The 26,887-nt window shown below is 54.3% G+C and overlaps 1 protein-coding gene across 8 annotated transcripts in view; it reads left to right on the forward strand.

Moving 5' to 3' along the window:
- FBLN2 (fibulin 2) overlaps positions 1 to 26,887 on the forward strand; it is an 83,905-nt gene that overhangs the window by 51,018 nt on the left and 6,000 nt on the right. For 5 of the 8 annotated variants that reach the window (XM_082729248.1, XM_082729255.1, XM_082729249.1 and 2 more), the window contains 14 exons: positions 4,659 to 4,770; positions 6,161 to 6,290; positions 6,996 to 7,176; positions 9,669 to 9,872; positions 10,510 to 10,623; positions 11,241 to 11,342; positions 13,555 to 13,695; positions 17,849 to 17,983; positions 19,977 to 20,114; positions 21,872 to 22,015; positions 22,143 to 22,271; positions 22,701 to 22,826; positions 24,976 to 25,092; positions 25,556 to 25,684. In XM_082729248.1, coding sequence (XP_082585374.1) covers positions 4,659 to 4,770; positions 6,161 to 6,290; positions 6,996 to 7,176; positions 9,669 to 9,872; positions 10,510 to 10,623; positions 11,241 to 11,342; positions 13,555 to 13,695; positions 17,849 to 17,983; positions 19,977 to 20,114; positions 21,872 to 22,015; positions 22,143 to 22,271; positions 22,701 to 22,826; positions 24,976 to 25,092; positions 25,556 to 25,684 — 1,902 coding nt within the window. The remainder of the gene's footprint in view (positions 1 to 4,658; positions 4,771 to 6,160; positions 6,291 to 6,995; positions 7,177 to 9,668; positions 9,873 to 10,509; positions 10,624 to 11,240; positions 11,343 to 13,554; positions 13,696 to 17,848; positions 17,984 to 19,976; positions 20,115 to 21,871; positions 22,016 to 22,142; positions 22,272 to 22,700; positions 22,827 to 24,975; positions 25,093 to 25,555; positions 25,685 to 26,887) is intronic. The other 3 variants (XM_082729252.1, XM_082729253.1, XM_082729254.1) reach the window with 1 other exon arrangement.

Below are 26,887 nucleotides of genomic sequence, written 5' to 3' on the forward strand. Positions count from 1 at the left end.
TCCTGATCTCACTCAATAAGGCAGTCTTGGAGAAGACTTATGGAGTAAGAGTTCAGTCCAGTACAAGAAAGACGTGAACTATGCAGAGAAAGGACAAACTGCTGAGGTAGCGTGAGCTCCCCATCCACAGAAGTATTCAAGTGAGGCATGACTCCCACATGCCCAGAGTGTAATGAGAAAGGATTAAGCATGGAATAGTGGCATCACTTTTAGTGGCCACAGAGATTCTAGTGTCTTTGTAGAGAAAGAAGTGGGTTAAGAAGTAATTTCATAAATAATCAAGATTTCACACAGTGACAAATGCTATGAGGAGTCTTAAAAATGAGTGATGTGATGACAGTAACTGGGGCTGGTTGGATATGATGTCTCTTGCATCTTTACACTTTTATTGTATTAAGTTTTCTTTTTTATTTGTGGATACTCTGTTTAGTGTTGTCCTAGAGATACTAGCAGATGCAATAATTCAAGGAAAAAAAGAGACAGTTATGATGAGTGTGTATATATATGTGTACACACACACATAGACTTATGTGTATGTATATGTATATGTATGTATATATGTATATGTACACATAGGTATGTATGTATATGTACATATAGGTGTGTGTATGTATATATGCATACATATGTATATACATAATGGAATATTACTCAGCCATAAAAAGGGAGATCTTGCCATTTTTCAAGAACATGGATGGATCTAACAGGTATTATGCTAAGTGAACTTAGTCAGCCAGAGAAAGACACACACAGTATGATCTCACTTACATGTGGAATCAAAAAAGAGCCAAACTCAAAGAAACAGGAGTTGTTTGGGGGCTGCCAGGGAATTGGGGGGAAGTTCTGGGAAGATGGAGAGATGTTGGGCAAAGGGTACAAGCTTGCATCCAGTTATAAGATGACTAAATTCTGGTGATCTATGGCACAGGACGGTGACTAGTTACCAATACTGTATTGTGTACTTGAAAGTTGCTGTGAGACCGACTAGATCTTAGCACGTTCTCACCACAAACAACAACAACAAAAAGGAAACTCTATGCGATGGTGGTTGTATCCCCTCACATTGGTGTAGCAATCCCCTCTCAGTATTTATTTGTGTCTGTAGGCATTTTTATTACATTTCTGACTTCGGTGGGACAGGTGTCTAGTGTTTCATCGCCGAGAGTGACATTTGCTATTTGTTTCTGGTAGATAATTCTTTTCATTCCTCCTGGTACAGATCTCAGGTTGTTACTGAAACTTATTTCCCCTCTTCTACAGAAGGGCCTTGAAACCTAGAAAAGTTTAATAACTTGAAATGCCCACTCTGCAGATGAAGCTGGCGATTCTTACTAAGCTAGCACTCTTTTCCTGGAACCTTGCAGTCTGCTGACATCCACCGGCACATTTGTTCCTTGCTAGATGACGTGTACTGCTCAGGGATATTTAGAGTTCTTTCTAGGCTTTAGCACTTCTGCAGCTAAAGGTCCTTGGAGTAGAGGAGGACACTAAGACTTCAGAGAAAGGAAATAGCTATCCATGGTAGCCTTAAGATGTGGGCTCAGGCTCAAAGTTATTCCGTTACACCCCTGTTGTTGCCCTAGCACGGATATAGGTATTCTAGATGAGCTTTACCTTTTTTGGTTTAAAATTTTTTATTTTAAATTTTATTTTAAAATTTAAAAGGATAATGGCATGCAATGTATTAGTTTCAGGTGTACTAGATCAATTTAACAATACAGTACATTGTTCAGTGCTTATCACAATGAATGTAGTCATCATATAATGTTAATTACAACATTATTGACTATATTCTCTAAGCTGTACTTTTCATCTCCATTTATTTCATAACTGGACGTGTTTCTATTTCGTAATCCTCTTTATCATTTCACCCATCCCCCCACCACCTCCCCTCTGGCAACCACCAGTTTGCTCTCTGCATTTAAGATTCTGTTTTCTTTCTTTAGTTCTTTTTATTTGCGTATTTGCTTTGTTTATTACTTTCCCCATGTAAATGAAATCATATGGTATTTGTTTTCCTCTGTCTGGCATATTCCATTTAGCATAATACCCTCTAGCTCCACCCATGTTGTTGCAGATGGCAAGAACTCATTCTTTTTTAGGGCTGAGTCATGTTCCATTGTCTATCTGTACCACATCTTATTTATCCATTCATCCACAGATGTACATTTTGGATGCTTCCCTATATCTTGGATGTTATAAATAATGTTGCAACAACAGAGGGGTGCAGTTATCTTTCAAATTAGTGTCTCGTTTCCTTTGGGTAAATACCCAGTAGTGGGATTACTGGATCATGGGGTATTTCTATTTTTAATTTTTAGAGGAATCTGCATACCATTTTCCACAATGACTGTATCAGTTTACATTCCCACCAGCACACCCAAGGGTTTCCTTTTTGCCACATCCTTACCAAAACTTGTTGTTTCTTGTTTTTTGTTTTTTTTATTAGTGGCCATTCTGACAGGTGTAGGTGATATCTCATTATGGTTTTAATTTGCATTTGCCTCATCATTAGTGATGTTGAGCACCTTTTTAATGTATCTTTTGGCTTAGATGTGCTTTATCTTGGCATGTCATTTATTTTTAGACCTCAGAAGCAAATGGTTGCATTATTTATACTTATCTTCTGGCACCTCACACATTATTGTTTCTTTAAGACTCTCCCTTGTTTTATTTATGTATTTATTCTCTTTTATCCCTTTTCCCCATTGCTGACTTCTGCCCCACCAGAGGCAACTGTTCCCCTCTGTTTAATTTGCATGTGTGTGTGTTTTTAATTAATGTGCAAAATGTGTGTTTTAATTTTGTTCTCAGTATTTTTCATTTGTGTAACAGATCTCACTTGGTTTCTTCCTTCCCCCCACCCCAGTGCTTTTTTTTGTACCACTCCATATTTTGTGGGTACATTTAATCTGTTATTCCTGACAGCTGTGGGGTCCTCCATGGAGGACATCCCCAAATTGTATCCAGCTACTCCTCCACTGATGAACACCCACTTCCACAAATGACACCAACATCTCGCATCCTTGTAGTGGTCACATTTTGGGTCTGGCTGAGGACTTCCCTGGAGTGCACAGCCACGAGTAGAACCTCTGGGTCCAGGATTTTATGTGTACTTAATTGTGTCTGCGGTGCCTTATCTCCTTCCAGACCCGCCGCGCCAGGGACCACTTCTACCCCCGGGCATGAGGGTTCTTACCTGTGCCTGGCATGTGGCACGCTTTCTGATTTTCCCATTTTTTTTTTTAAAGATTTTATTTATTTATTTGACAGAGAGATAGAGAGACCACAAGTAGGCAGAGCAGCAGGCAGAGGGAGAGGGAGAAGCAGGCTTCTCACTGAGCAAGGAGCCTGATGCAGGACTCAATCCCAGGACCCTGGGATCATGACCCGAGCTGAAGGCAGATGCTTAAGGACTGAGCCACCCAGATGCCCCTGTGCCTTTCAGTTTTAAGACATTTCCCTACCCCTGCCTCCTCCTGCTCTCTTAGCTACACAAATATTTTCTCCACTAACTTCCCTAGATGAGGTTTGTTTTTTTTTTTTTTAGAGAGAGAGCAAGCGTAAGTGTGGGGGGAGGGCAAAAGGAGGAAGAGAGAGAACCTTTTTTTTTTTTTTTAAGATTTTATTTATTTATTTGACAGACAGAGATCACAAGTAGGCAGAGAGAGAGAGAGAGGAGGAAGCAGGCTCCCCGCTGAGCAGAGAGCCCGATGCGGGGCTCGATCCCAGGACCCTGGGACCATGACCTGAGCCAAAGGCAGAGGCTTTAACACACTGAGCCACCCAGGTGTCCCGAAGAGAGAGAATCTTGAGTACACTCCCTGCTCAGCTGGATCTTGCTACCCTGAGATCATGACCTGATTGAAATCAAGAGTTGGATGCTCAGCCCACTGTGCCAACCAGGCGGCCCTCCTAGATGAGTTTTGATCTTCCCTCGCTGCTGCTATTTCTTCTTATGTCTTATCCTATCTTGGTGTCTTAGGTCAGGTTCCTTAGAAGCAGATCCTGAGTGGCGGCTGGGTGGCTCAGTCATTTAGGCGGCTGCCTTCAGCTGAAGATCATGATTCTGGGGTCCTGGAACCGAGCTGTGTTGGGCTCCCTACTCAGCAGGGGGTCTTCTTCTCCTTCTCCCTGTGCCCATACTTCCTGCTCGTGTGCCCTCTCTCTCTCTCTCTCAAAAGTAAATAAATAAAATCTTAAAAAGAAAAAAAAAAAGCCAACAGAGCCTGATTTGAGGGTTTTGTGCATGTAGTTATTCATTTGGAGAATCGGCCTGGGGAGGGGGCAGGGAAGGAGCTAGCTGATACCCTCCAGATCCCTTTGGGAGCTCTGGAGTGTGAGTGGCCCCCAGCACTGTCCCCTTTGAGGCAGGGCTGGGTTTTTGTCAGTAGTAGTCAGTAGTCACTGATTGGCCATAGCTCTGCCAACCTCCTCCCCCGTGGGGGGTACTTAACCTCGCAGGCAGCTCTCCAAAGCCCATTGTCCTTGGGAACTACCAGTGGCCACCAAGCACAGCAGCCTTAGGGGGTGGGGGACAGAGCGAGTTACCTTCCCTGGGAATGGGGGTCCAGACAGCACCAGCTGTCTCTGAACATCTTGGAACCAGGTGCCTCCTCTAGAGTGGTGACCTTGCCTGTGTTGCCCCTCCACTCCAGTGTCCACAAAGGATCTGATCGAGACGTGCTGTGCTGCTGGACAGCAGTGGGCCATCGACAATGACGAGTGCCTGGAAATCCCCGAGAGTGGCGCGGAGGGTGATGCCTGCAGGTAAGGTGGGCACCCCGGAACAGGCAGAGCTGCCCGTTTACCTTTTCCAGATTCTAGCTTGCTTTGGCCTGTGGGCCCTGGCAGTACAAGGGGAGCGCAGTCTCCACGTTTCTCCACGTGCATGTTGTGGCTGCTGTGAGCCCACCGGCCAGGCTTACCCCAGGAAAGAGAGCCTAAAGGCTGGCTGCAGGAATATACCAGCCACGCACATTTGTAGCCTGCCTGACAAGTGGGGTTAAGACGGTATGCTTTGGAGCCCGTGTTCAAGGACTGGTACCACCTGGGAGTGGGGAGGGGCCTCACTCACTGTGTACTGCTCAGACCCCATGAGATTTTCTTCCTCAGCTTTGAACCAGGAGCCTTCAGCCCTCTTTTTTTCCCCCACTCTGCTATCCTGGGGTCTCCAGAAGTCTGGCCCCTCACTGTCCTCTGCTGTCTGTGTGGATTGTTTTTACTGACTCTCATGTTCTCTGCAAAGGAATAATTTGTACCTTTGCCCCTTTGGCACTAAGTGTGGAAAACGTCTCGTTCAGCCATTCACCTCTCCCTTTTTCCTAGGGAGGACTTCTTTCCCAGCCTACTTATTTTTCTCAATAAGGACAAGGTCCAGAGAGGTGATGTGATTCACCCAAAGCCGCACTGCTCCCTGGGAGCATGGCCAGAGTCAGAGCCCCTGTTTTCCCAATGTCTAGCCCTCTGTGCCTCTTTTAGAGACATTTAAATTCTAACCTTGTCCTTTTCCCTTCCCTTTTGTCATCCTACCAGTTTGGGGACGACTTAGGAGTTAGAGCGTGCCTTATCAAAGAATTTGGAGCTTAGGGGCCCTGACTTCTGCTTGTATTCCTCTTGTGATGGGAAGCTCACTACTTCATAGATAGGCATTTCTGTCACTGAATAGCTCCCACTGGGACATGCCCTTTCTCAATTGAGACTAAACTCCACCTCCCAGTAACCCCCATCTTTGTGTGCTGGCTCCCCAGAGCAGCCCTACAGATATGGGGCGTCATGGCCGGGGGACCTGGAGGCTGCTGTCTTCCAGACTGAGCTGCCCTGTGCTTCCTGGGGTTGAGTCTGCCTATCCTTCTGAGCCCTGTGGGGATCTGGAATGCTGACCCTTCCCACACTGGTCAGGGATAGACAGCGTGAAGTCCCCTGGGCCCCAGGCCTGAGTGTTGTTGATGGACCTCAGACACAGAACCCTCGTTCTTTGGTGGGGGTGGGGGAAGTGCCACCAGCACAGGCCTTGCTTGCTGTGGACCTCTGGCAGGGGCTGCCTTCTCTGAGCTTCATTTTATTCTCTGGGAAATGGGCCCGGTCATTCCTCCTGGAAGGGTCACTAGGAGGATGGGGTCCGGTGCTTGGGCAGAGCTGAGGGACCTCTCTGTTGCAGGACAGCCCAGAAGCACTGCTGCGTGTCCTACTTGAAGGAGAAGAGCTGCATGGCTGGCGTCATGGGGGCCAAGGAGGGCGAGGCCTGTGGGGCTGAGGACAATGACACGTGCGGTATCTCCTTGTACAAGGCAAGCCCGACCTGTGCATCTGTAGCCTGGGCCTGAGGCCCTTGCGGGCTGGGGTTCGGCTCCCTGTGGGACTCCTCCATAGGAGGTTTGGGGGAGCCTCTTCATCTGGAGAGAAGCCGTCCTCAGCTCTCACTGCGGCCAGCTCACTCAGGAGCTACTCGTCAGACAGCAGCCTGTCCTGGGCCGTGTTCGGCATTAAGGATATAGAAACAAACAGCCCATGATTAGTCCTGTCCTCACAGGGCTTTCTCTTTCTGTTTCTTCTTTTTGTATCCGATTTATTTCACTCTGCTTCACATCCTCAAGGTCACCATGTTGTAGCGTGTGTTAGGCGCTCTTTCTCTTTCAAGGCTAGGTAACCATCCATTGCGTAGCTGTGACATGTTCCTCTGACGGCTGTTGGGTTGTTTCTGCCTCTTGCCTCCTGTGAATAACGCTGCCCTGACTGTGGTGCTGAGAAGAGCCTTTCTCCTGAGGACAGACAGTGCTCCCCTTCCACCATTCTGGCTAGAACTTAGTCCGGGGTCCACACTGCGCTTCTAGGGAGGCTGGGGAATGCGGTCTTTCTTCTGGAGAGTTCACATGAGGCCCCAGGCTGCCTCCTGGGGACCCTGAGGGAGTCCCTCGGGCTTACAGTCCATGGGAAAGGCGGATGGGCTCTGAGGGGCCGGTGGGCTGTGGGCAGTGATGCGTGTCTCTCTCCAGCAATGCTGTGACTGCTGTGGCCTAGGACTCCGTGTGCGGGCCGAGGGCCACTCATGTGAGTCTAACCCCAACCTGGGCTACCCCTGCAACCACGTCATGCTCTCCTGCTGTGAAGGGGAAGACCCCCTCATTGTGCCCGAGGTACGCCGGCCCCCAGAGCCCGAAGCCATTCCACGGAGAGGTGAGTGAGGGGCAGAGATAGCCGTTGGGGCTTCCAGCTAAGGCTGGGTGTCCTCTTGTTTTCTGGGGGACCCTGGGGTCTATTGTCACCTGTGGCTGAAGTCCAGGCTCTGCTCTGGCTGGAGTTCTTCTGTGGCCTCCGATGGTGGCCTCTGCCCTGTTACTTCTGAGACGGTGGTCCCATCCAGCTAAGTACGTACCATCCGCTCCACCCCCCAAAACGCCAGCTTCCGGCCACCCTTCCCCTCCTCACTCCCCTGCCCTCCCATGTCCACCAGCACCTCCACACATTTTCCTCTTTTACTCTTCTACCCATTTCGTGCTCTTCCAGCCACTCTTCTACCTATTTCCTGCTCACTGGCACGTCCTCCTTACCCTGGTTCATTTCTCCACCCATTCATCCTGCTACACTGTCTATTCCCGTACCCTCATCTGGCCATTCACACGTCCTTCCTTCTGTTCGTGTATCTACCCAGCCACCCATTCATCCACCCGTCCACTCACCCAGCCACTTACCCTTCTGCCCGTCCATCTGTCTGTCCATCCATCCATCCATCCGTCCTTTATCTGTCTGCTCATGTATTCACCCACCCAGCCAGCAGAAACCTTTCACTTATTCATTTACCTTCATCCATCTGCCCTCTATCCTTGTCAGCTAGGCCATCCCGTGTCTTCAGGGTACAGGACAGAACCAGTACAGAGAATGCATTCAGAAACTGTGCCCCACCCACCTGATCAGCCCCTTCCGGGATAGCACTGTCGTTCTCCCTGAATCTTCAGCGCTTGGCCCTTTAAGTCACTAGCAAATGACTGATGAATGATGGGTTTGTTTGATGGCCTCCCCTTCACCACCATGAACCCTTTGAGGGCTCCATGGACCTGTGTCCTCTTCCTCTGTGCCCCTGCCCAGGGCCTGCCCCCACACTACCATTGACTGTGTGCACAGGAGCTTGGGTGACAGTGCAGAGCCTGGAGCCGGAGCCGTCTCAGACCTTCCAGCCTTCCGTGTCTCTGGGGTCTCCTCTTTCCTCTGACTTCCATGTGCTATGGTCCCTCTGATAGCCACCATGTCCAGCTTCTGTCACCCTAGCCAGGGATGTCAACAGGACTTGTGACTGTTAGCCTTCTTCGTGCCTGTGAGCCAGCAGGAGCCTGATGAGGATGTCCCAGGGAACCCACAAGGACTCTGCTAAGAGGGACTGGGCAGCCTTACCAGGCTAGCGTGGACACAGATCCGCATCCAGTCCTAGGAAATACCACTTGCCCGGGTTGGCTGTAGGGGCCTGGTTGAACGGGGCTGTGAAGGTCTGGTTAGTACCCAGAAGGGTTGGGTTCAAGGTCAAGTTTGGGAGGAAGTTTGGCCTTGAGAGTAACAGGGTGGGGAAAGGGCCAGCCAGGGTCCAGAGTCAGAAGTGCATGTTCCTCTTGTCCAGTGGAGAACTGGTGGATAACCTAGGTCTCAGGAGACACAGATGGTAGGGTCAAACTGACCTGGGTTCCCATCCTGCTCAGGTGACGTTGGGCAAATCATTTTGCTCCTCTGAGCCTCAGTTTCCCTTCTGCCAGGAGCATTGTATGAAGAGCATGCTGGTGAGGGCGGGCTGAGTGTGAACCCTAGAAATGTTGCCTAGCCTGTGGCATGCTCGGCAGAGTCCTGAGCCCAAACCTGTCTGCTGCCTACCTGTAGTGCCTGATCTCTGGGCTGGACCACCAGCTGCCACAGCCCTGTCTGCATGCACTGGGCCAGGGCTGATTGGCCCGGAGCACAGTGTAAACATGCTCAATAGGAAACATGTTTCTTAGACGTGACCTCATGGCAGTTGGTTTCTTGGATGGCTTGGCTGCCTGGGGCCAGGGAGCAAGGCTAAAGGCCCGTGCCTATTGGGGACATGGAGGCCTGTGGGTTCTGTTCCCTATTCTGCTACTGGCATATGAAGAGCCTTCAAGGCAGCTCAGCCCCAGGAGCCTTCTCTGCCACTCCCACCTGCTCCCCACTGCAGAGGGGACAGGAGAGACCAAGCACTGCCCAAGGGGACATGGCTGCGGAGGGCCCAAGTGAGAGTTCAGATCCCCATCTGACAGAACACATGTTTGGGTCCTTTCTGTTGCTAGGGGTGGGCCTCCCAGATGTCACTGAGATCAAGGGTCTGGATCCAGTTCAACACTTCAGCCAAAGCTTTCTGGGGACTGTTATGGGCCTGGTCCTGTCATACTGCAGGCAATAAAGACTTGGATGTGGCTCTGATGGGTTTATTCTTCTTGCTAGAGGTCTGTTTCTTTTTCCATCCATCCATCCATCATTCACTCACCCCTCCTTCACCATCTGTCATCATCATCATGCATCCATGCTTTGTCCATCTGCGCTATCTTAGCTGGGCACACAGAAGATCCTCAGGAGGACCTACACTGATTTCCCAGGGGCCTATAGTGTCAGCCACCTGCTAGGGCCAACCTGTGTTCCATCACGAGGACTCACCCCCAGTCTGGTTGCAGAAGCAGAGCTGGCGAGCCGGGAGGCCCTATCCCTGGGCACAGAAACTGAGCTGCCCAACAGCCTGCCTGGCGATGACCAGGATGAGTGCCTGCTCCTCCCAGGGGAGCTGTGCCAGCATCTCTGCATCAATACCGTGGGTTCCTACCACTGTGCCTGCTTTCCTGGCTTCTCACTGCAGGATGACGGCCGCACCTGCCGCCCAGGTAAGGGCCCAGACGGCTGGGGCAGGGCCTGACCTTGCCCATGGAACGTGGTATTCCTGGGATGGGCATAAGGCTCCTTCCCCACCTGTCACCCTACACATTGGAACCCATGGGAACTGGAGGCCCCTAGTAAGGGGATTTGTAAGGCCACTTGGACAGATTGAAACTGTCTGCTCCATCTGACGCTCCATTTGCATGGGCGGCCCCAGCGCCCCACCCTAGATCCCAGTGCAGGGCCAGGACCCAGACCACAGAGCCTCCCAGCAACCCAACTCAAGCTATGTCCCCAGTACTGGGCCTGAGGTGGTCAGGCTTCAATAGGAAGCCTCAAAGCCTGCCTCAGTCCCTGGTCTGGGGAGCTTTCTGCCTGTCGGCTCTCCAAGAATAGACACATTTTTAGTCTAAAAACTCACTCCCCTCCTTCCTCTCCTCCTCTGCCTTAAATAGCTGTGAGATCCATCTTGCCTGGGGTACGTTGCTTTCTGAGCCTCAGTTTCCTCTCCTGTGAAATGACTAGGAGAAGATTAAACAAGGCAGTCTCTGTCCAATGCCTGGTATGGTGCCCTGGTTGTGAGAAGAGCCTGAGGCCAGGCTGAAGGCATGAGCTGCCCCTTCCTGTCCCCCTTGCCCCTGACAGACGGTGACCCCCCAAAGCCAGAGGCCGCAGAGGAGTCTGCACCGAAACCAGATTCCTCCCAGCTGGCCTCCAACACCATCCTGCTACCAGTGCCACAACCTAACACCTGCAAAGGTAACCTAGGCCATGGAGTGGATCTGGGCCGTGCAAGGGGCAAGCTCCCCAGTGCCAGGCATGCGCAAGATGGTCTCTTGCCAAAGGGGGGTTTCTGCTTTGGGGCTTTGGTTGGTCTCGCCTGTCTGAGGTCCGGAGTTGAGAGTGAAGCTGAGGAGGTGAGAGTGGGTAGGGGTAGAGCCTCGGGCCAGGATGTGACCCTAAGCAAGTCAGTTAGTGACTTTTTGCCTCAGGTCCTATAATACGGAAAGAATAGAATCCTTGCTTGAAAAACTGTCTTGGAGACTGTTGTGATACTGTGTGGAAAGTTCTCTTTGTTCTTCCTCTCTTCCCCTCTTCTTGTTCCTTCTATCTCCACATCCTTTCTCTCCTTCCTTCCCTGTCTTCTCCATCCCCTCCTCTCTGGCAGCATCATGACGCCAGGGAGGGGTTTGGTATCTGAGTGCCGGTGGTGATGGGAGATCCCAAACATCGTCCCCAGTACCACCCGGCGTACGAACCCGTTTACCAGGGGACCTCGTGGAGAGGACCGGAGTTGGGATTCCCTGGCTCCCAGGCCCTCCTTGAGCTGGAGGTGACAAGCCCGGTGGTCTCTGATCTGTTTGGTTTTTCCTCAGACAACGGGCCCTGTAAGCAGGTGTGCAGCGTCATTGGGGACACAGCCATGTGCTCCTGCTTTCCTGGCTATGCCATCATGGCGGATGGTGTGTCCTGTGAAGGTGAGTACACCCAGGGCCGCTCTCCTATGCACACCTGAGCTGGCCTGTGGCAGGGGCCCCAGAGTGAGGACGGGGCAAACGGCATGAGATGAGGGTGTTTTGGAGGTGAAGCTCTCTGACTTAGTAAGGGAATAGGTCTGGCTGCTCTGACGGGAGCCCCAGATGGAGAAGCTGAAATAGCTCTTATCTCTCCTGTCACCATGCCCAGGTGTGTGCATGCCATCCAGGTGTAGGCACAGGTGTGTGCCTGCTGTCCAGGTGTAGGCACAGGTGTGCACACGATGTCCGGTGTATGCATAGGTATGCACATGCTGTCCAGGTGTAAGCACAGGTGTGCACCTACCATCCAGGTGTATGCACAGGTGTGTACCTGACGTCCAGGTGTAGGCAGAGGTGCGTGCCTGCCATCCACGTTATGCACAGGTGTGTACCTGACGTCCAGGTGTAGGCACAGGTGTGTGCTTGCCGTCCAGGTGTGCTCACTGGCTGGCCAGGGCTTCAGGCCTCTTCCACCTTGTTCTGCCATTCTCTAGAGCAGTGCTTCTCAAACTTCAGCATGCCACAGAGTCACCTGGAGGCCTGGTAACAGCACAGATCCCGAGAATTACACAGAGTCCCCAGAGACCGTCACCCAGTAGGACTGGGTGGGTTCTGAGAGTTTGTGTTTCTGGACAAGGTCACTGGACAGTGAGCCTGGTCTGCTTTGCCGAGGTTGGATTGTGACCTCCTTGTCCTTTTTCCAGCCATGTGCGGAGAAAGAGGAGGGGAATACGTGCTACCCATTGTTGTAATGCAGGACTCAGAGGTGATGCTTGTCACCCCCCTACTTGTCTCTCTGGGAGTTGGAGCCCCAGTTGGATGGCATGTGCTCAGTTCTGTTATGGAAACCAAAGAAGGGGCAGTGGATCTTGGTAACTCTGCATTCACCAAAGGGCCAAAGAGAGACCAAAATCATGTCCTGCTAGGACCAGGACCGGTGGGACTCTGGAAGACAAGGACCGCCTGGTGTGAAACGGGGGCATTGGAACTGGCACCTGCTGGGGTGCTCCCCACAGTGAATGACACCTTGAGAGTAACCCAAGAGATCTCGAGATGACACCTCTTCATGTCTGGAGGCAGTACAAGCAGGGAGCTTGGAGATAGTCCAGGAAATGCTTTCTTTAGTTCAGGGTCAAGTTTAGGAGATGTGACTTTGGTGGGTGTCCACCAGTGCCCATGTCCCTGTCAGAAGCTAAAACCTCACAACTAGCCCTTTGGTGTTGAGACTATTCTGATGTCGATGAAAACCATCCATGTGCCCAGAGAGGGCAGGAGGCTGGTCCAGGGTGCACAGCATTGGCAGTGACTGGCAGACCTTTCTCCCAGGTGGTGGGGAGCAGATCTCAGGTGGCTTCTGGGTTTCCGTCCCAATCCCTCAGGGTCCTGAAGACGTGAGGAATGCATCTCTCCTGGGTCAGGACTCCTTTGGTCCCTGTCAGGCCTCAGGCCAGTGTCCGTGCCTGTCCCGGCCTCTGCAGGACCCCTGGCAGTAAAAGCTGCAGGGTCAAGGCCAGATGTTGTAGATGGCATTCTAAGGGGGCAGCCCGCCTGGCGGGGAGAGCCTGCTGGGCTCCACCCTGTTTAAAATAATCAAATAAGAGTTAACAACCATGAAAACCCAATAATTTTTTTTTTTTTAATGACCAGATTTATGGTTTCTCGTCAAACTTCTGCCCACAAGGGGTTCACAGTCCTGGTCTCCCCATACACAGAGCACAGGGCCCAAAGTGCCCCAATGAGCTCCCCTTGTCCCCAAACCCCTTTTCCTATATGTGTCACCAGCTTTGTCCACTAGGCACTTAAGTTCCAAACCCCTGCCGTTGTGTGGCTCCCTTGGCTGCTGTGGAGGTGGAAAGTCTCCAGAGCTGGTTGGGAGACAGCCTCTACCTACTACCCCCCCACAGTGCTGTGTGCTCATGGGCAGGCTGCCTAGCCTTTCTGAGCCTCACCTTGCAACCTGTCCTCACTGGGGTTCTGGCTCTGAAGGCCTTTTTGACCGTACAATCTCAGACTTGGGCCCAAAGTCCAGGGGGAGGACTAATGCTCTAGGAGGCCCTGGGCGGGTCCTTGCCCCTATCTGGGTCTCAGTTTCCCCTTTCTGTCATGGAAAGCTCCGTGACAGGCCACATCCCTCTAACGGCCCTTCTGTTTTTCCTCCTGCGGCCGTCACTAGACCAAGACGAGTGCCTGATGGGCACTCATGATTGTAGCCTGCGACAGTTCTGTGTGAACACCTTGGGATCCTTCTACTGTGTCAGCCACACGGTGCTCTGTGCCGAGGGCTTTATCCTCAACATGCATAGGAAATGCGTGGGTAAGCGAGAGCACCCGCCTGCCGCCACCGTCACGGCTCTCTGCTCTGCACCACGCCACGCCGCCACACCGTGGCCACATGCTAAAGGGCCTGCCCTTTGCATATGAGCTCTCAGCACCGCCGGCACCCCCCTTCCCCTGCTCCGTGTCATGCCCTATGTGTCCTGGTGTCCTGTCCTGCTGCTTCACCGACGCCCCTGGGAGGCTGCTTTACCTAGGGACATGCGTGCCCGAGAGTCAGAAAACAAATTCATGTGTGATGTGACTGGGTCATTGGAACAAGGAGACCCCATGTGCAGGCAGCAGGATGGAGTCCATGGGGTCTGGAGGTAGAGAGGCCCGAGTTTGAAGCAGGACCCCCCAGGAGCTCTGTGGCCTTGGACAATGTCTAGACCTCAGTTGCATTACCTGTAAAAAAGAAGGCATTGATCCTCCTTTGGAGATGATGGGACATGTGTGCAGCCTAGCACAGAGCTGGGGGCACAGTGAGCACTTGATATCAGCTGCTCCCTTGGGCAGGTGCCACTAGAATCCCCTCCAGAGGTGAATGGATGGAGTTAGGGTTGGGCAGACCTCGCACCTCAACTCAGTGTTCATTTGCTGTGTGACACTGAGCAGAGGTGCTCCCTCTCTGATCCTGTTTTCCTCGCCTCTAACTTTGGGGCCAGAGAACGGGGCAAGGGCTGTTACCCATCGGTACCCAGCTCCTGGCCTGAGCGTGGATATGGCCGGTGCTCCAAATGGTCCTTCCCTCCTGCCTTTTGGTGTATGTGTGGGCCAGGGGCTGGGGCTTCAGATGTGCCCCTGGGGGCAGTGAGGAGAGCAGACTTGATGCTCTCCCATGGCTCAGGGGTCTGATGTTTTCATGGAGGAAACATGATGGCCCTTAACACAGAGTTAGACCCAAAGCAGTAGGGACTTGGGGCAGATGGTTGGAAATGCTCCAGCAGAGACACAAGCAAAGGGAGAGGTCGCTCTCACTTGTGGTATCGGGACATACTCTCGTAGAAGGTGGCATTTGCACTGGTCTCCGAGGATGGATGGGACTTGGGACTCGGGAAGAGCATGCAGGGTGGAAGGGACAGCTTGAATAAAAGCACGGAGATAGACGCAGTGCAGAGTGTGTCCAGAGCACGCAATCAGAGCCCCGTCTGTCTTCTCTGTGCTTGGGGACCATGTCCAGCCCGGACATGTTCTCTTCCTCACCCTCTGCCGCTGGGCAGATGGGCCCACGGCACTGGGCTGAGGGGCGGCTGCAGACATCTTTGCCCCTGGCCTCCCGCTGATGGCACAACATGCACCCTTCCGAACCCGCTTCTTAGTGGCTGGGCATCTCTTCCTGTCTGGGTCATGTCTGTGTGTGGATGTCTGGGAAGGTGGATCCTGCCTGGGCCTGCAAGCACCCTTCACAGGGTGCCCTGGTCATGCCCGGGGGTGTGGGCTCCCCCAGTGGCCTGGACAGAAGACCTCGTACTAGAAGGGGTCATTGGGGTGCCAGAAAACAGATTCTGGGATTAAAAGAGCAAAGGTATATTTCATTCAGCAAAATTTATGAGCTCATATTCTCGTTCTTTCCTGTCTCCCTCCTTGTTCATTCTGCCCTGACGCCCCAGTGTCCCCTTCCTTCCTCCAGCTCCATTGACATGCTCACTTTAGCATCTGTTGCAAGTGTTCTCCCCATCTCTCATGCTCAGACGAGTACCGATGTCTTCTGCAGTTCATCTGTTAGCTCCAGGCTCAGCTGTGAAGCCCAGTTGGTGTGATGGGAGACCCACACCGGGGTGAAGCGTGTGCCCTCTGCGGCCCGACTGCCTGGATTCAAATCTTGGCTCTGCTGCTTTCTAGTTGCAAGAGCTCAGACGAGTCCATTAACCTCTCAGCCTCAGTTTCCCAGTCTGTGAAATGACATCACACCCGCCTTTGACATCACGGAGATTGAGTTAGTCCACTTAAAGAATAGTACTTGAAAAAAAAAAAAAAGAATAGTATTTGATGTCATTGTTATGACTTAACAGATGGGTTACACTGAGGCAGCCTGCATAGGTAGTGAGCTCCCCATCACCAAAGGTGTGTAAGCTGAAGTGGGATAGGGTGGAGCCAAGTCCAAAAGACTTCTAATGGATGAGTGACTTCTGCAGTTTGTCGCTTGTGCCCTGCCCTTTGAGGACCACCTTGGCCCCTGGGAAAAGTGTTCCAGGTGAGCTTTTCCACTAGATGATGGGAAGGAAGGGCCCATCCTGCAGCACTGTGGAAAGGGCACAGCTCTGGGTTGGGTGTCTGGGTTCCCTTCTTGCTGCTGCCATGTGCAGGCTGTGTGATTTCGGTACGGTCATGTCACTTAGTTTGTGAAACTGCATCTGTAAACCACCAGACCCCTAGCAAACCTCAGTGTCAGCTGCTATTCTTTATTACCGTGGGTCCTCCCAGGCTACAGAGGCTGTGGACTTGTTGGCCCTTCTGGGGTTGTGGGAACATCTCTCCTATAACCCCATCCTGGGAATCAGAAGTCTTTATGTTGCTCAGCCAAGCCTTCCCAGGAAACTGCTGGCCCGAAGCTCTCCCTTTCCCACCTCCCAAACTCCTCCATCTCCAGAGTCAGGGTGAGCCTGGACTGCGTGCCGGTTGGTCACCTGTGAGTTCGGGAGGGTGTCTTCCCCGAAGCCCTGTACCCCACGTCTCCACCTGGTCTCCATCATCCTCATAGGCACAGCTCCGGGGTCACTGCTCCTGAGAAGCAGCTCTGATGGGCCGGGGCTCCGAGACTGCAGCTTTTCTCCGCGGCATCTCTACTTTCCCTGTCCTTTCCCCATGCCGGGAGGGCAGTTCCTGAAGGGTGGGCACTGTGGCTGACACCCCTGCTTGGCCAGCTGGGCCAGGCACAGAATAGGTGCTGGGGAATGTGTGTCCAAGGGATGCCAGGTGGGGTGAGGAAGTGGCCAGCACGGAGCTGGCCATTCGCTCATACTCATCCTTAGCACCAGGCCTGGGGCAAACTCTGGTGAATTCTCCAGTTCTCCTGCCCTCCCTTCTGTCACTTTTGGGGGGTTCTCCCCTTCCCAATTGCTCATCCCAAGTTGGCTCTTGGCCTCTTCTCTCTGTGCTCTGTCCCCCCAGGGGACCTCAGCCACTGACCTCTTCCCATTTAGTGTTCCCACCTAGACCTCTCCCAGGAACTCCCGTGCATGCCTGGTCCCTCTGGACACTCAAACTTCATGCGTCCACAGGCTTCCCAGCCAGCCTCATCGCAGCCGTCCCCATCCCAGGCTGGCACCCCTGCCTGTCCAGCCACTCAGCCAGGAAGCTCTGTGCACCTCCTAGCTCCTCTTTCTTGCTCACCTCTGGCTCATCCCTCAGGGGATCCTGTCTGCTCTACTTTCACAGCATTTCCAGAACTGGCTTGCTGCTCCTCCCCTGCATGGGTGGTGATCCGAGCCTTGTCAAACATCTCCTGTTCTAACAGCCTCCATGCTAACTCCTAGAGAATTATACCAGCCAGGGGACCCTGTTACAGATGAGTCCAACCACTTCTGTCCTCTGCTGGAAGCTTCTATGGCTCCCACCTCCACCTGCATCCACAAACACACTCTTCTCTTCTCTCCCCTGCAATGGCACCTTCTCCTGGCCAGTTCTGAGTCGGCCTGGCCGGCTCCCCACTGGGAGCCAGTGGGCTGGCACCCACTGTCCCCTCTGCCTGGGATACCTGCGTGACTCATTCCATCAGCCCTTCACATGCTGGCTCGAATGGCCTGCCTGAGGATTCCCCCCGGACCTCCCTGCTGCTCCCTCTGTTTCTCACCCCCTTCACCCTGCTCTGGCTTTTCCACTGCACTTATGACCACCACTCTCCCTACCTGTTGCTTGTTTATTTATCTGCCAGGGCCCCTAGCAGCGATCTGTCTTGTTCACCGTCAGATGTACCCAGGGCTGAGAACCATGCTCGTGGGCACAGCAGATGCTTGATAAATCTTTGTTGAATGAATGGCTGCATAGACAGGTGGACAGCAACTGCATGTGGCTCTCTGGGTGGCAAGGACCTTGAGGCCTTGAGTATAGGGCTGGCTGTGTGGGCCCCGAGGTCCTGGCACCCCTCGCCCCGCCAGCCCCTGCCACTCCCACCCCCGCCCCAGTACCTAATGGCTGCGCTCTCCCTGCAGACATCAACGAGTGTGTGGCGGACCTGCACACGTGCAGCCGGGGCGAGCACTGCGTGAACACCGTAGGTTCCTTCCGCTGCTACAAGGCTCTCACCTGTGAGCCTGGCTACTCCCTCCAGGATGGAGAGTGCGAAGGTGAGGAGGGCCCTGAGGTGGGCCGCTGGAGCCCCCGCCCCTGATGGGCCCTGCCTCTTGCTCCGCCCCATCCCTCCCTCTCCCCGCCCCTGTCCCCTCCCTCACCCCCGCCTACCATCATACCATGACCTATTCTGTCCTGCCCCCACCCCACCCCTTGACCCGCCCCTGCCTGCTCAGAGCCTTCTTCCTCTGGCAAGCTCCAGGCACTTGGGTTTCTTGCCAAGCACTTGGGCAGAGCAGGGCATCTGAGGCTGGTGGGGGGGAGGCCAGAGTGTGCTTCCGGCTTTGCTACGTTTGCTGGCATCTGGGGGGTCAAGTTATTCCCTCACCATGCCTTGGTTCCCCTGTCTCCACACTACGGTGAAGCTCTGCAGAGCAATCATATATGTGCCTTTCACTGGAAAATTCTAGCCTCCTAAGAAGAGGGAAAATTTTCATGAAACCATTTCAACAGATGCTTCCTGGGCTGCTTTTGATGTGCCTGGCAGTGTTTTGGATGGCGGGCTATGGGCTGGGGTGTGGTGTCCTTGTCCTTGAGCTCCTGATGAGGGAGAATAAGCAAACCTGGAGGGCAGGAGTGGCAGTGGGCTGGTGTTACTTTAGGTGGGGCGCCAAAGAGGCCCTCCTTGGAGGTGAGATCCCAGGAATCCAGATCTGCAGGATGAGAAATTCTGGGAGGGGCTCCAGGCAGAGGGAACTGCAAAAGGGAGGGCCTCTGGGGAGAAGAGAGATCTTGGCATGGTCGAAGACCAGAAAATCTCCGGTATGAGCAGGCTGGGAATGTGCAAGGAGGAGGACAGGGTTGGCAGGCCCCATCCGGGAAGACGCTTGGAGTCTTCACTTTCTTAACTAAAAATATCCAGAAGAATGTCACTGAAGAGGTAAGCCCTACAGACGTGCTGGAAGCTGGATGAGAAGTGGCCCAGAGGTTGAGCGTGAGCTCAGGGAGGTGGATTAGCAAGCCCTACTTGGGGCCCTGAGCTGGGCGTGGAGGGAGCTGGGAGGAGAGGTGAGCCCTGTCCCCTTTGCACACGTGTGCACACACAGACCTGGGGCCAGCCCCCTCCTGAGGACGGGGTGGGGGGGGGCGCCAGCTCTATGGACCTGTCCCACGCCCTCTGCCCCTCTGTCATCAGGGACAGGCCACCACCTCCTTAGACCAGAGTGGCTGCCTCCTCAGGCATTGTCTCTGGATGGGGGCCACAACTGGTCCATGGTTGGGTGCTTGGAACCCAGCACAGGGCCTCGCAGAGGCCGGGCTGCTGTGAAACAGTGGTGGAAGCCTTGAAAACCGACAGGGGAGGGATGGAGGGAAGGACAGGTGGAAGGACAGGTGGAAGTCTGCAGACAGACTCACATGCCTTGGTCTGGCAGCCAGCCCTGCCGTGGACTCTCCATGTGTCACCTTTCTGCCTCCTGCCTCTGTTTCCCCATCTGTCGGAAAGGCCAGGTGTGCAGCTGCAGGAGCCTGAGGGAAGGTGCAGGGCCTGCACTTTGTAAACTGTGGGGTACTGCACAGAGGTCAGGGGCCATCAGGGACTTGCTCTGCGCCACAGAGCAGGTAGGGGACAGCGGTGCCTTCTGGATCCGGCAGCCTCCACCCTCCGTGCCACCTCCTGAGAAGGCTGGACACAGGCCCCTGGGGACTTGGGCCCTTGTCCTCATTTCTACCTGCCCTGGGAGCCCAGATGCTGGAGAAGGCTCTGGCCTGTGCCCTGAGCTGTCAACCATGTTCGTGCCTCCATCCCCCCAGTTTAAGATGGCGTTTGTCGTGGTCCCTACTTCCTGGGGTTGTTGGGAGCATTAGGTAAAGACAGTCATGTCAGGGTGCTGGGGACAGTGCTGGTACTGCAGAGGAGCTGAGCGCTGTGGCAACGGCATCATTGCTACTGGCCCAGGTCCCAGCAGTGATGTGCTCTGCCACCCCCCCCCCCCCAATGATGGAGGAGACCAGCCCACTGGCCCCTGACATCCTGTCTCTGTGTGGCAGACATAGACGAGTGTGAGCTGGGCACGCACAACTGCCAGGCGGGCTTCATGTGCCAGAATACCAAGGGCTCATTCTACTGCCAGGCACGCCAGCGCTGCATGGAGGGCTTCCTGCAGGACCCCGAGGGCAACTGCGTGGGTGAGTGGGCTCTGCAGGGGCTGTGGCAGGGGGGTGGGTGTGGGGTAGTGGGGGGGCTCAGGGAGGGCTGGTCAGGGCCTGGCCCTGGAAGGCACTTGTGAAACAGAACTCTTGCTCTCCTGAGCTGTTTGACCCTGGCTGAGTCCCTGCTCTTGTGGCCTCAGTTTACCCTTCCATGGGATCAGACCACATGAATGTGCATCAGAGGTTTCTAACTAGCTAGCAGTAAGGAATATTTTTCTCTCTTGACATGGCGCACACACACACACACAGAGCTAGAACAGAGAGTCCACAAAATGTTATCCTACTGCACATGATACTTGCTGACATTTCTGTTTGTAAAAGAACATTAGTGGGACCTAGGGGTCAATCTCATGCTGCACTCAAGGGGCAAAGACCTGCTGTTTGCAGATGGTGGCCTAGTTGTCCTCACGTGGTCTGAGATCTCACACTCTCCCCACCTTTCACCTCTGTCCACACTCTGCTGGCCTGCAGCCTCCCCTTCCCTGGGGCTGCTGACAGCGTCGGGCCCAGAGGCAGGACCCATGGCGTCTGCAGCCGGCATGGTCAAGGCTGTGCTCAACTCTGTGTGTGGGGGCGGGCGGGGAGTGAAGGATGCAGAAGGAGAGGTAGAAAGGCGGGCATGTGTGCAAGGCCAGTCCCTGGGTGTGAACAGAACCCTGGGGTGTGTTAGAGCTCAGCTTCCTGCCCACACCCTTCCCTGAGTGGGACAGCTGGTGGGACAGGCATTGCCATCTTACAGGGAAGACACTTAGGGACAAGAGGAGTGTTGGCTTGATCTGAAGCCTTTCTCGACACTGCAGGGGTCCCTTTACCATTCTGGGAGCTGGAGCTGTTTCTGGGGTACCCCCTTAACAGCTCCTCACTCTGTGCCTCTGGCAGTGTCACAGGGATCCCCAGGGGTGTGGGCACAAGAGGGTCCCTACGATCCTCAGCTGAGGTCGGGGCAATGTGGGGTATGGTCTGCCAAACTGCCAACAGTTCCTCAGTGAGTCTTTGATGGACAGTGTTATCAGAGCAGCTACTATGTGCCTGGTTTAGATGTCAGGGAGTTTTAGCACCTCAATGAAATGTCTTAGAGAAGGGACTAAATAAAAGCACATTTAAGGAAGTGGCATATTCAAAGGTGCTTTGATAAATAATAAAACAAGGAGGGGATTAAATCTTAAAGGGAACGGCTATTCACTAGAATGGTTGGGGGCCTCCTTGAAGAGTTGACATTAGGGCAGGGACCTGAGTGAGAGAGGGACCCAGCCATGCAAATATCAGAGGGCAGTGTGTTTGTGTGTGAGAGAAGTGGGGGGACAACAGGTGCCAAGGCCCTGTGGTGGGCTGGGGGCATCTCGAGTTGATGAGGAGGCCAGTGAAGCTAGGGCAAAGGGTGAGGGAGAGATGGAGGATGAACTTGACAGGTTGGTGGGAAGAGCCAGAGCAGGGGTGTGATTTCTTGTAGTTAACCTACAACTCAGCTCTCAGGTCTGTGGAAGCCACTGCCTTCAGCCACCGCATCAGGGCAGCTGTGAGAATGTCGGAAGAGCTCTGTAGGTGCTTAGGTTCTTGAAGGAGAAGGCCCTGGGATCAGAGGAGACCGCGATGGGACCATCTAATTGTGCAGCCCTGTCCTAGGCTGGTCTGAATCCCCAAACCGACCCCCTCCCGGTGTGGCCCTGGACTCAGACACCAGGACACGGGGAGGGGTTGTGCCAGGCTCCCTGTTACTACCGTCCCTTCTGCAGACATCAACGAGTGCACGTCGCTGGCCGAGCCGTGTAGGCCGGGCTTCAGCTGCATCAACACTGTGGGCTCCTACACGTGCCAGAGGAACCCTCTGCTCTGTGGGCGTGGCTACCATGCCAACCAGGATGGAACCAAGTGTGTGGGTGAGGCCAACCACCTCCCTGCCCACCTTCTGCCCAGCCAGGGGCTTCCCGGGTTCCTTGGCCCACAGGTGGCCCTGGCTGAGGGAGAGCCCTGGCCTCAGGGTGCCCTGCTCACCTTCCCTTGCAGACGTGAATGAGTGTGAGACGGGTGTGCACCAGTGCGGCGAGGGCCAGGTGTGCCACAACCTCCCTGGCTCCTACCGCTGTGACTGTAAAGCTGGCTTCCAGCGGGATGCCTTCGGCCGGGCCTGCGTCGGTAGGTGGGCGCTGGTGGCCGGGAACCCCTCTGTGGGGTCCGCCTGTCCCGGGCCAGCCCTCAAGCTTCCTCCTCCTTCCTGCTGGCCCTGCCCTCTGCCTTGTTCTGCTATTCCTCTTTGCTCTGGTCTCTGCTTCTCTTGGCCATGGCCCCATCACCATGCTTTCTTGCCTCTTACTGTGTCTGTCCATCCTTCTGTCTCTGCCTCGGCCTCTTTCCGACCCACTTGCTGCCTTTCTCTTTGGCGCCTGCTCTTGTTGTCTCTCCTATTCCCTGTCTAGGTTCCTCCCTTAATCTCCTTCTGGGTCTCTGTGTCCCTGTCCTCACCCAGCCCCCTCTTTTCTACCCCGGGGGTGGAGGGAGCTGGCCCCCAGGCCCCTTCTGCCATCCCTATGGGCCACGCACCCTCTGCCTGCCGCCCGCCCGCAGATGTGAACGAGTGCTGGACCTCGCCGGGCCGCCTGTGCCAGCATACGTGTGAGAACACGCCGGGCTCCTACCGCTGTTCCTGTGCCACCGGCTTCGTGCTGGCTGCAGATGGCAAACGCTGTGAAGGTACCACTGACCCTGACCTCTGACCCTGCACAGAGGTCCTCACCATGTAAAAAGCCCAAAGCCCTGCCAACCCCTAGCTTCATACCTTCACTGACCCCATCTCTACCTCATACCACTTTTCTACCTCTCCATCTGGGCAAACCTGGCCTTGGCTGCTCTGCCTATATCCTGCCAGGAGTCCTTCCAGAGGGCCCAGGGCCCAGCCATCTTACACCAGAGGGGCTGGGTCTCTGTGTCCTCTGCACCCCAGACAGGAGCTCCTTTCTGGCAGGGATGGCAGCCCAACTTTGGCCCCTTAGTAGCTTCTGATTCTGGTCGTGGCTGCTCAGCCTGGGGGTCCAGGCAAGGAATAGAAGTGAGTGAAACATGAGATCAGGCTCCTGGGCAGCTGGAGAGCCCAGTGGCCATCAGGAGGGGGCAGCAGCCACACGGCCCTGGAGATGGTGCTGCCCAGCAGTGACAGTGACAGTCCAGGGTGACCTGATCTTCTTGGTTTTCCAGATGCTAGAAATGGAGCTATCTGTGTAAAATTTGCTGGTTTTTATATGTTATGATAGATTTAAACTTAAAAACAAAACAAAAAAACGCTGTATGAGTAAAACCAAGAATATAAATGGGCTGGTCCCTGCCCACGGATCTGGGGCCAAGAGAGGGAAGGGGATGTGAGTCTCTAACCACTCCCGGCCAGGAGGTGCTTTCCTTACTTCCCTCCTGGGGAGGGGAGTTTGTGGGGACCCCTGAGCTGGCCCTTCTGTGGGATAGCACCAGCCTTGAGGGGAGGGCAGTGTGACCAGGCCTGGATGCCTCCGAGGGCTTTTGGAGGGCCCCATGGAACAGACCTGGTCACATGCATTCCTTTGTCTGTGGTTTTGATCACCTGTGAGCCCCTACTCCAGGCCAGGGTGGGTGCAGCCAGCAGCAGGCATGGGCCTTGCATCCCAGGCACTACTGCATGGCGTGGCTCATTCCCTCGTTCCTTGGCCCTTCTGCCTTTACTGCCACCATCCCTGTTTCACATGACTTCTCTAGGCCATCTGTGCCTGGATGCCAGGGACCAGAGATGAAACCAGTATGGCCCCTGGCACCAGAAGCTCGGAGCCCAGGAGAGGAGATGATGGCTTGTTCTCTGTGGACACAGTGTGTGTTGGGATGTCCTGAGGCTCTGGATGTGGGTCAGACGGCCGCCCACTGGGCCCTGTATGACTGACTGCCCCTGCTCCTCTCTCCTGGCCCCCTCTGCTCTTAATACACCGGCCTCCTTGCTGCCCCTTGAGGGCACGAGGCACACTCTTACCACAGCGCCTTTGTTCTTGCTGTGCCTTCTGCACGGAACACTTCCCTTGGAGGCCCACATGGCTGCAGAGCTGCAACCTCCCAGCCACGTCCCCGTCTCTTTCTCTCCTCTTGCCTCACAGCGCTAGCACCTCGGATGTAGTAGTTACTTGACTCATTCAGTTAGCTCCTCCCCCTACTTTCCCAGCACATGCGGGAACGCCAGCTCCACGGGATGGAGATTTTGTCTGTCTTGTTCATGGCTGAGTCCCCAGACTCGGCACTGGTACAGCATATTGTAGTGGCTCAGCAGTTCTTGGATGGATGAGGGAAAGCCAAGGCTCTGCCCTCAGGGAGCTCAGAGTCCAGTGGCTGGTCCATCTGAGCCAGGAGCTGACCTTTCACTTGCTCACTCCCACACTGTTTAGCTCATATGCCCACACGTGCAGCTCTTCCCCTTGCCGCCCTCCAGCCCCATGCAGAGCCAGGCTTGGGGATCAGGGCAGGAAGGTGAGGCCCCAGGGTTGAGGGGCTCCTTGTTAGCACCTAGGTGATGCCTCCAGAGCCATCACTACCAGCTGTTACAGACTCTCAATAGGGCAGCATCAAGCTCCCCGTGGGGGAAATCTGAGCCTGATCTGTGGCTTCCTCCTCTGGGCAGCAGGCTGAGACCCTACCAGAAAGCTCCAGCCCTGCCCCTACCTCAGCTGCACGGCCCAGCTCCTTGCCTTTTTCCAGGTCTCTAATTCCCCACTGGCCCTTAAGAGAGGCTGGAACGAATGGTCTGCCAAGATAAGGCTCTAGGTAAGCTGAGACCTTGGTCCTCGCCATCCGGCTGGGGGGACTCTACCCTGACCACAGGCCAGTCTCCCCACAGATGTGAATGAGTGTGAGGCCCAGCGCTGCAGCCAGGAGTGCACCAACATCTATGGGTCCTACCAGTGCTACTGTCGCCAAGGCTACCAGCTGGCAGAGGACGGGCACACCTGCACAGGTATCTCTCCTCTGCCCAGGGGCACCCTTCCTGAGAGGCAACCCCTCCTCGTGTGCCAGGCTGGGCTGGGGACACATGGGATACACAAAGGCGTCTCAGTATCAAGTTAGACCTGGATTCCCAGCCCCGCGATCTCCTGGGCTAGGAGGACCTTAGGCTCCTGCTCTGTAAAGTGGAGGCAATGGTCCTGGCCTCAGTGAGATGAAGGATGAGATCACAGACCTCGTCCAGGCCCGTGTCTGGTACCTCACTGGCCCTGCACTGATAGCAGTAATCAAGGAGCAGCCCCAGGGATTGAGCTCTGTGTGTCCATTGACAACTCTCTTCCCTTCTCTGAACACTTTGGTTTTCATCAGTAAAATGGGCCCCTAGGCTCCAGGGCTGTAGCATGGCCAGGATAACTGTCCACGGCTGGGCCTGCGGGTACAAGGGGTTCACTGGGGGCCAAAACTTTCTCTGACAGACATTGATGAGTGTGCTCAGGGTGCTGGCATCCTCTGCACCTTCCGCTGCGTCAACGTGCCAGGGAGCTACCAGTGTGCGTGCCCGGAGCGGGGCTACACCATGACAGCCAATGGGAGGTCCTGCAAGGGTAAGCAAGGGGGTCCCTGCCCCACCAGAGTTTTGGGCAGGCTCTGAGGAGCTTGCTGTGTGATTGGAGCTTTGACACCTAGTATATAAACACAGAATGGCTGATGCAACTGATGGCTGTATTAACCGAGGTCTATGCCTGGGTTGAGGGAGGAGACAGTGTTTCTGCTGTTTGACTCAGCTTGGGCTAGCCTTCCAGGCTTGGGCTCAGCCGTGAGCCCTCTCCTAGAAAACGGACAAGGATCCCAAGGGGTGGTCCTAAAAGGCAGAAGACCTGTCCAGCAGCTCCAGTGGGGAGCAGCTCCAGTGGGGAGTGGCCTCAGGGGTCCCAGCATCTGTCTCTAAGCATCTGATCTGCTAACCTTGCATGCAGAAGGACGTTGTCACAGCCAGAGCTATGCAGACCTGGGTAGGGCCCCATGTGGCTTCCCATCACTAAGGATGTACAAACTGCTGGGCAGTCTCCTGTTTTTGCAGTTTTGCAACTACTTCCTTGGATGGGGACCAGGTTCTGTGACATCTAATCTTCCTTCTGTGTTGTGGACATGATACTGAGTTCAGATGCATTGGGACTTACTGAGGCCACCAAATTCTAGGCCTGGCGAGCCACCCTGGCAAGGTGGAGGGGGGCTAGAATTCCCTTGAGTGGGACACAGGAGTATCCCCCCCGCCAGCCCCTGCTCAAGAAGCAACCACTCAGGGCTTCATAGCCCAGCCCGCCTACCCTCTACCTGTCTGTGTGGCTGACTCTTCCCCGGACCGCAGGGCTAGGAGCCCAGAGTCTCCTGGGTTGCAGCTTTGGTCCCCAAGGCAGGCCCTGGTGTTCCTGCAGGCCCAGGGGTTAGAGTCGGTGCCCGGCAGGGTGTAGAGTTAGAATGGTGATCATTTTGGTGGATCTCAGCTAGCTGTTTTTTGTTTGTTTATTTTAATTAATGAATAACAAAATAGAGGATGGGGTAGGTGGCAGTGAACATGGAGTAGACCAGGGTGCGCCATGACTATACAGACTGTTCTAGCCCGTGTGTGTATACTTAATCCAGTGCAAAAGGATTCCTTACCATAGACTGATGCAAAGAAAAAAATAAATGAAAAGACCCCGAGTGAGTGCCGGTAAACCGCAGGTCAGAGGCTGACCCAGGGCTCCCTGGCCCCAAAGCCATCTCTCTGCTTTTTAGTTTAAAATAGAATAAACATGGGCTCCATC

The sequence above is a fragment of the Mustela nivalis genome (genome assembly GCF_964662115.1).
Source record: "Mustela nivalis genome assembly, chromosome: 1".
Classification (NCBI taxonomy): Eukaryota; Metazoa; Chordata; class Mammalia; order Carnivora; family Mustelidae; genus Mustela; species Mustela nivalis.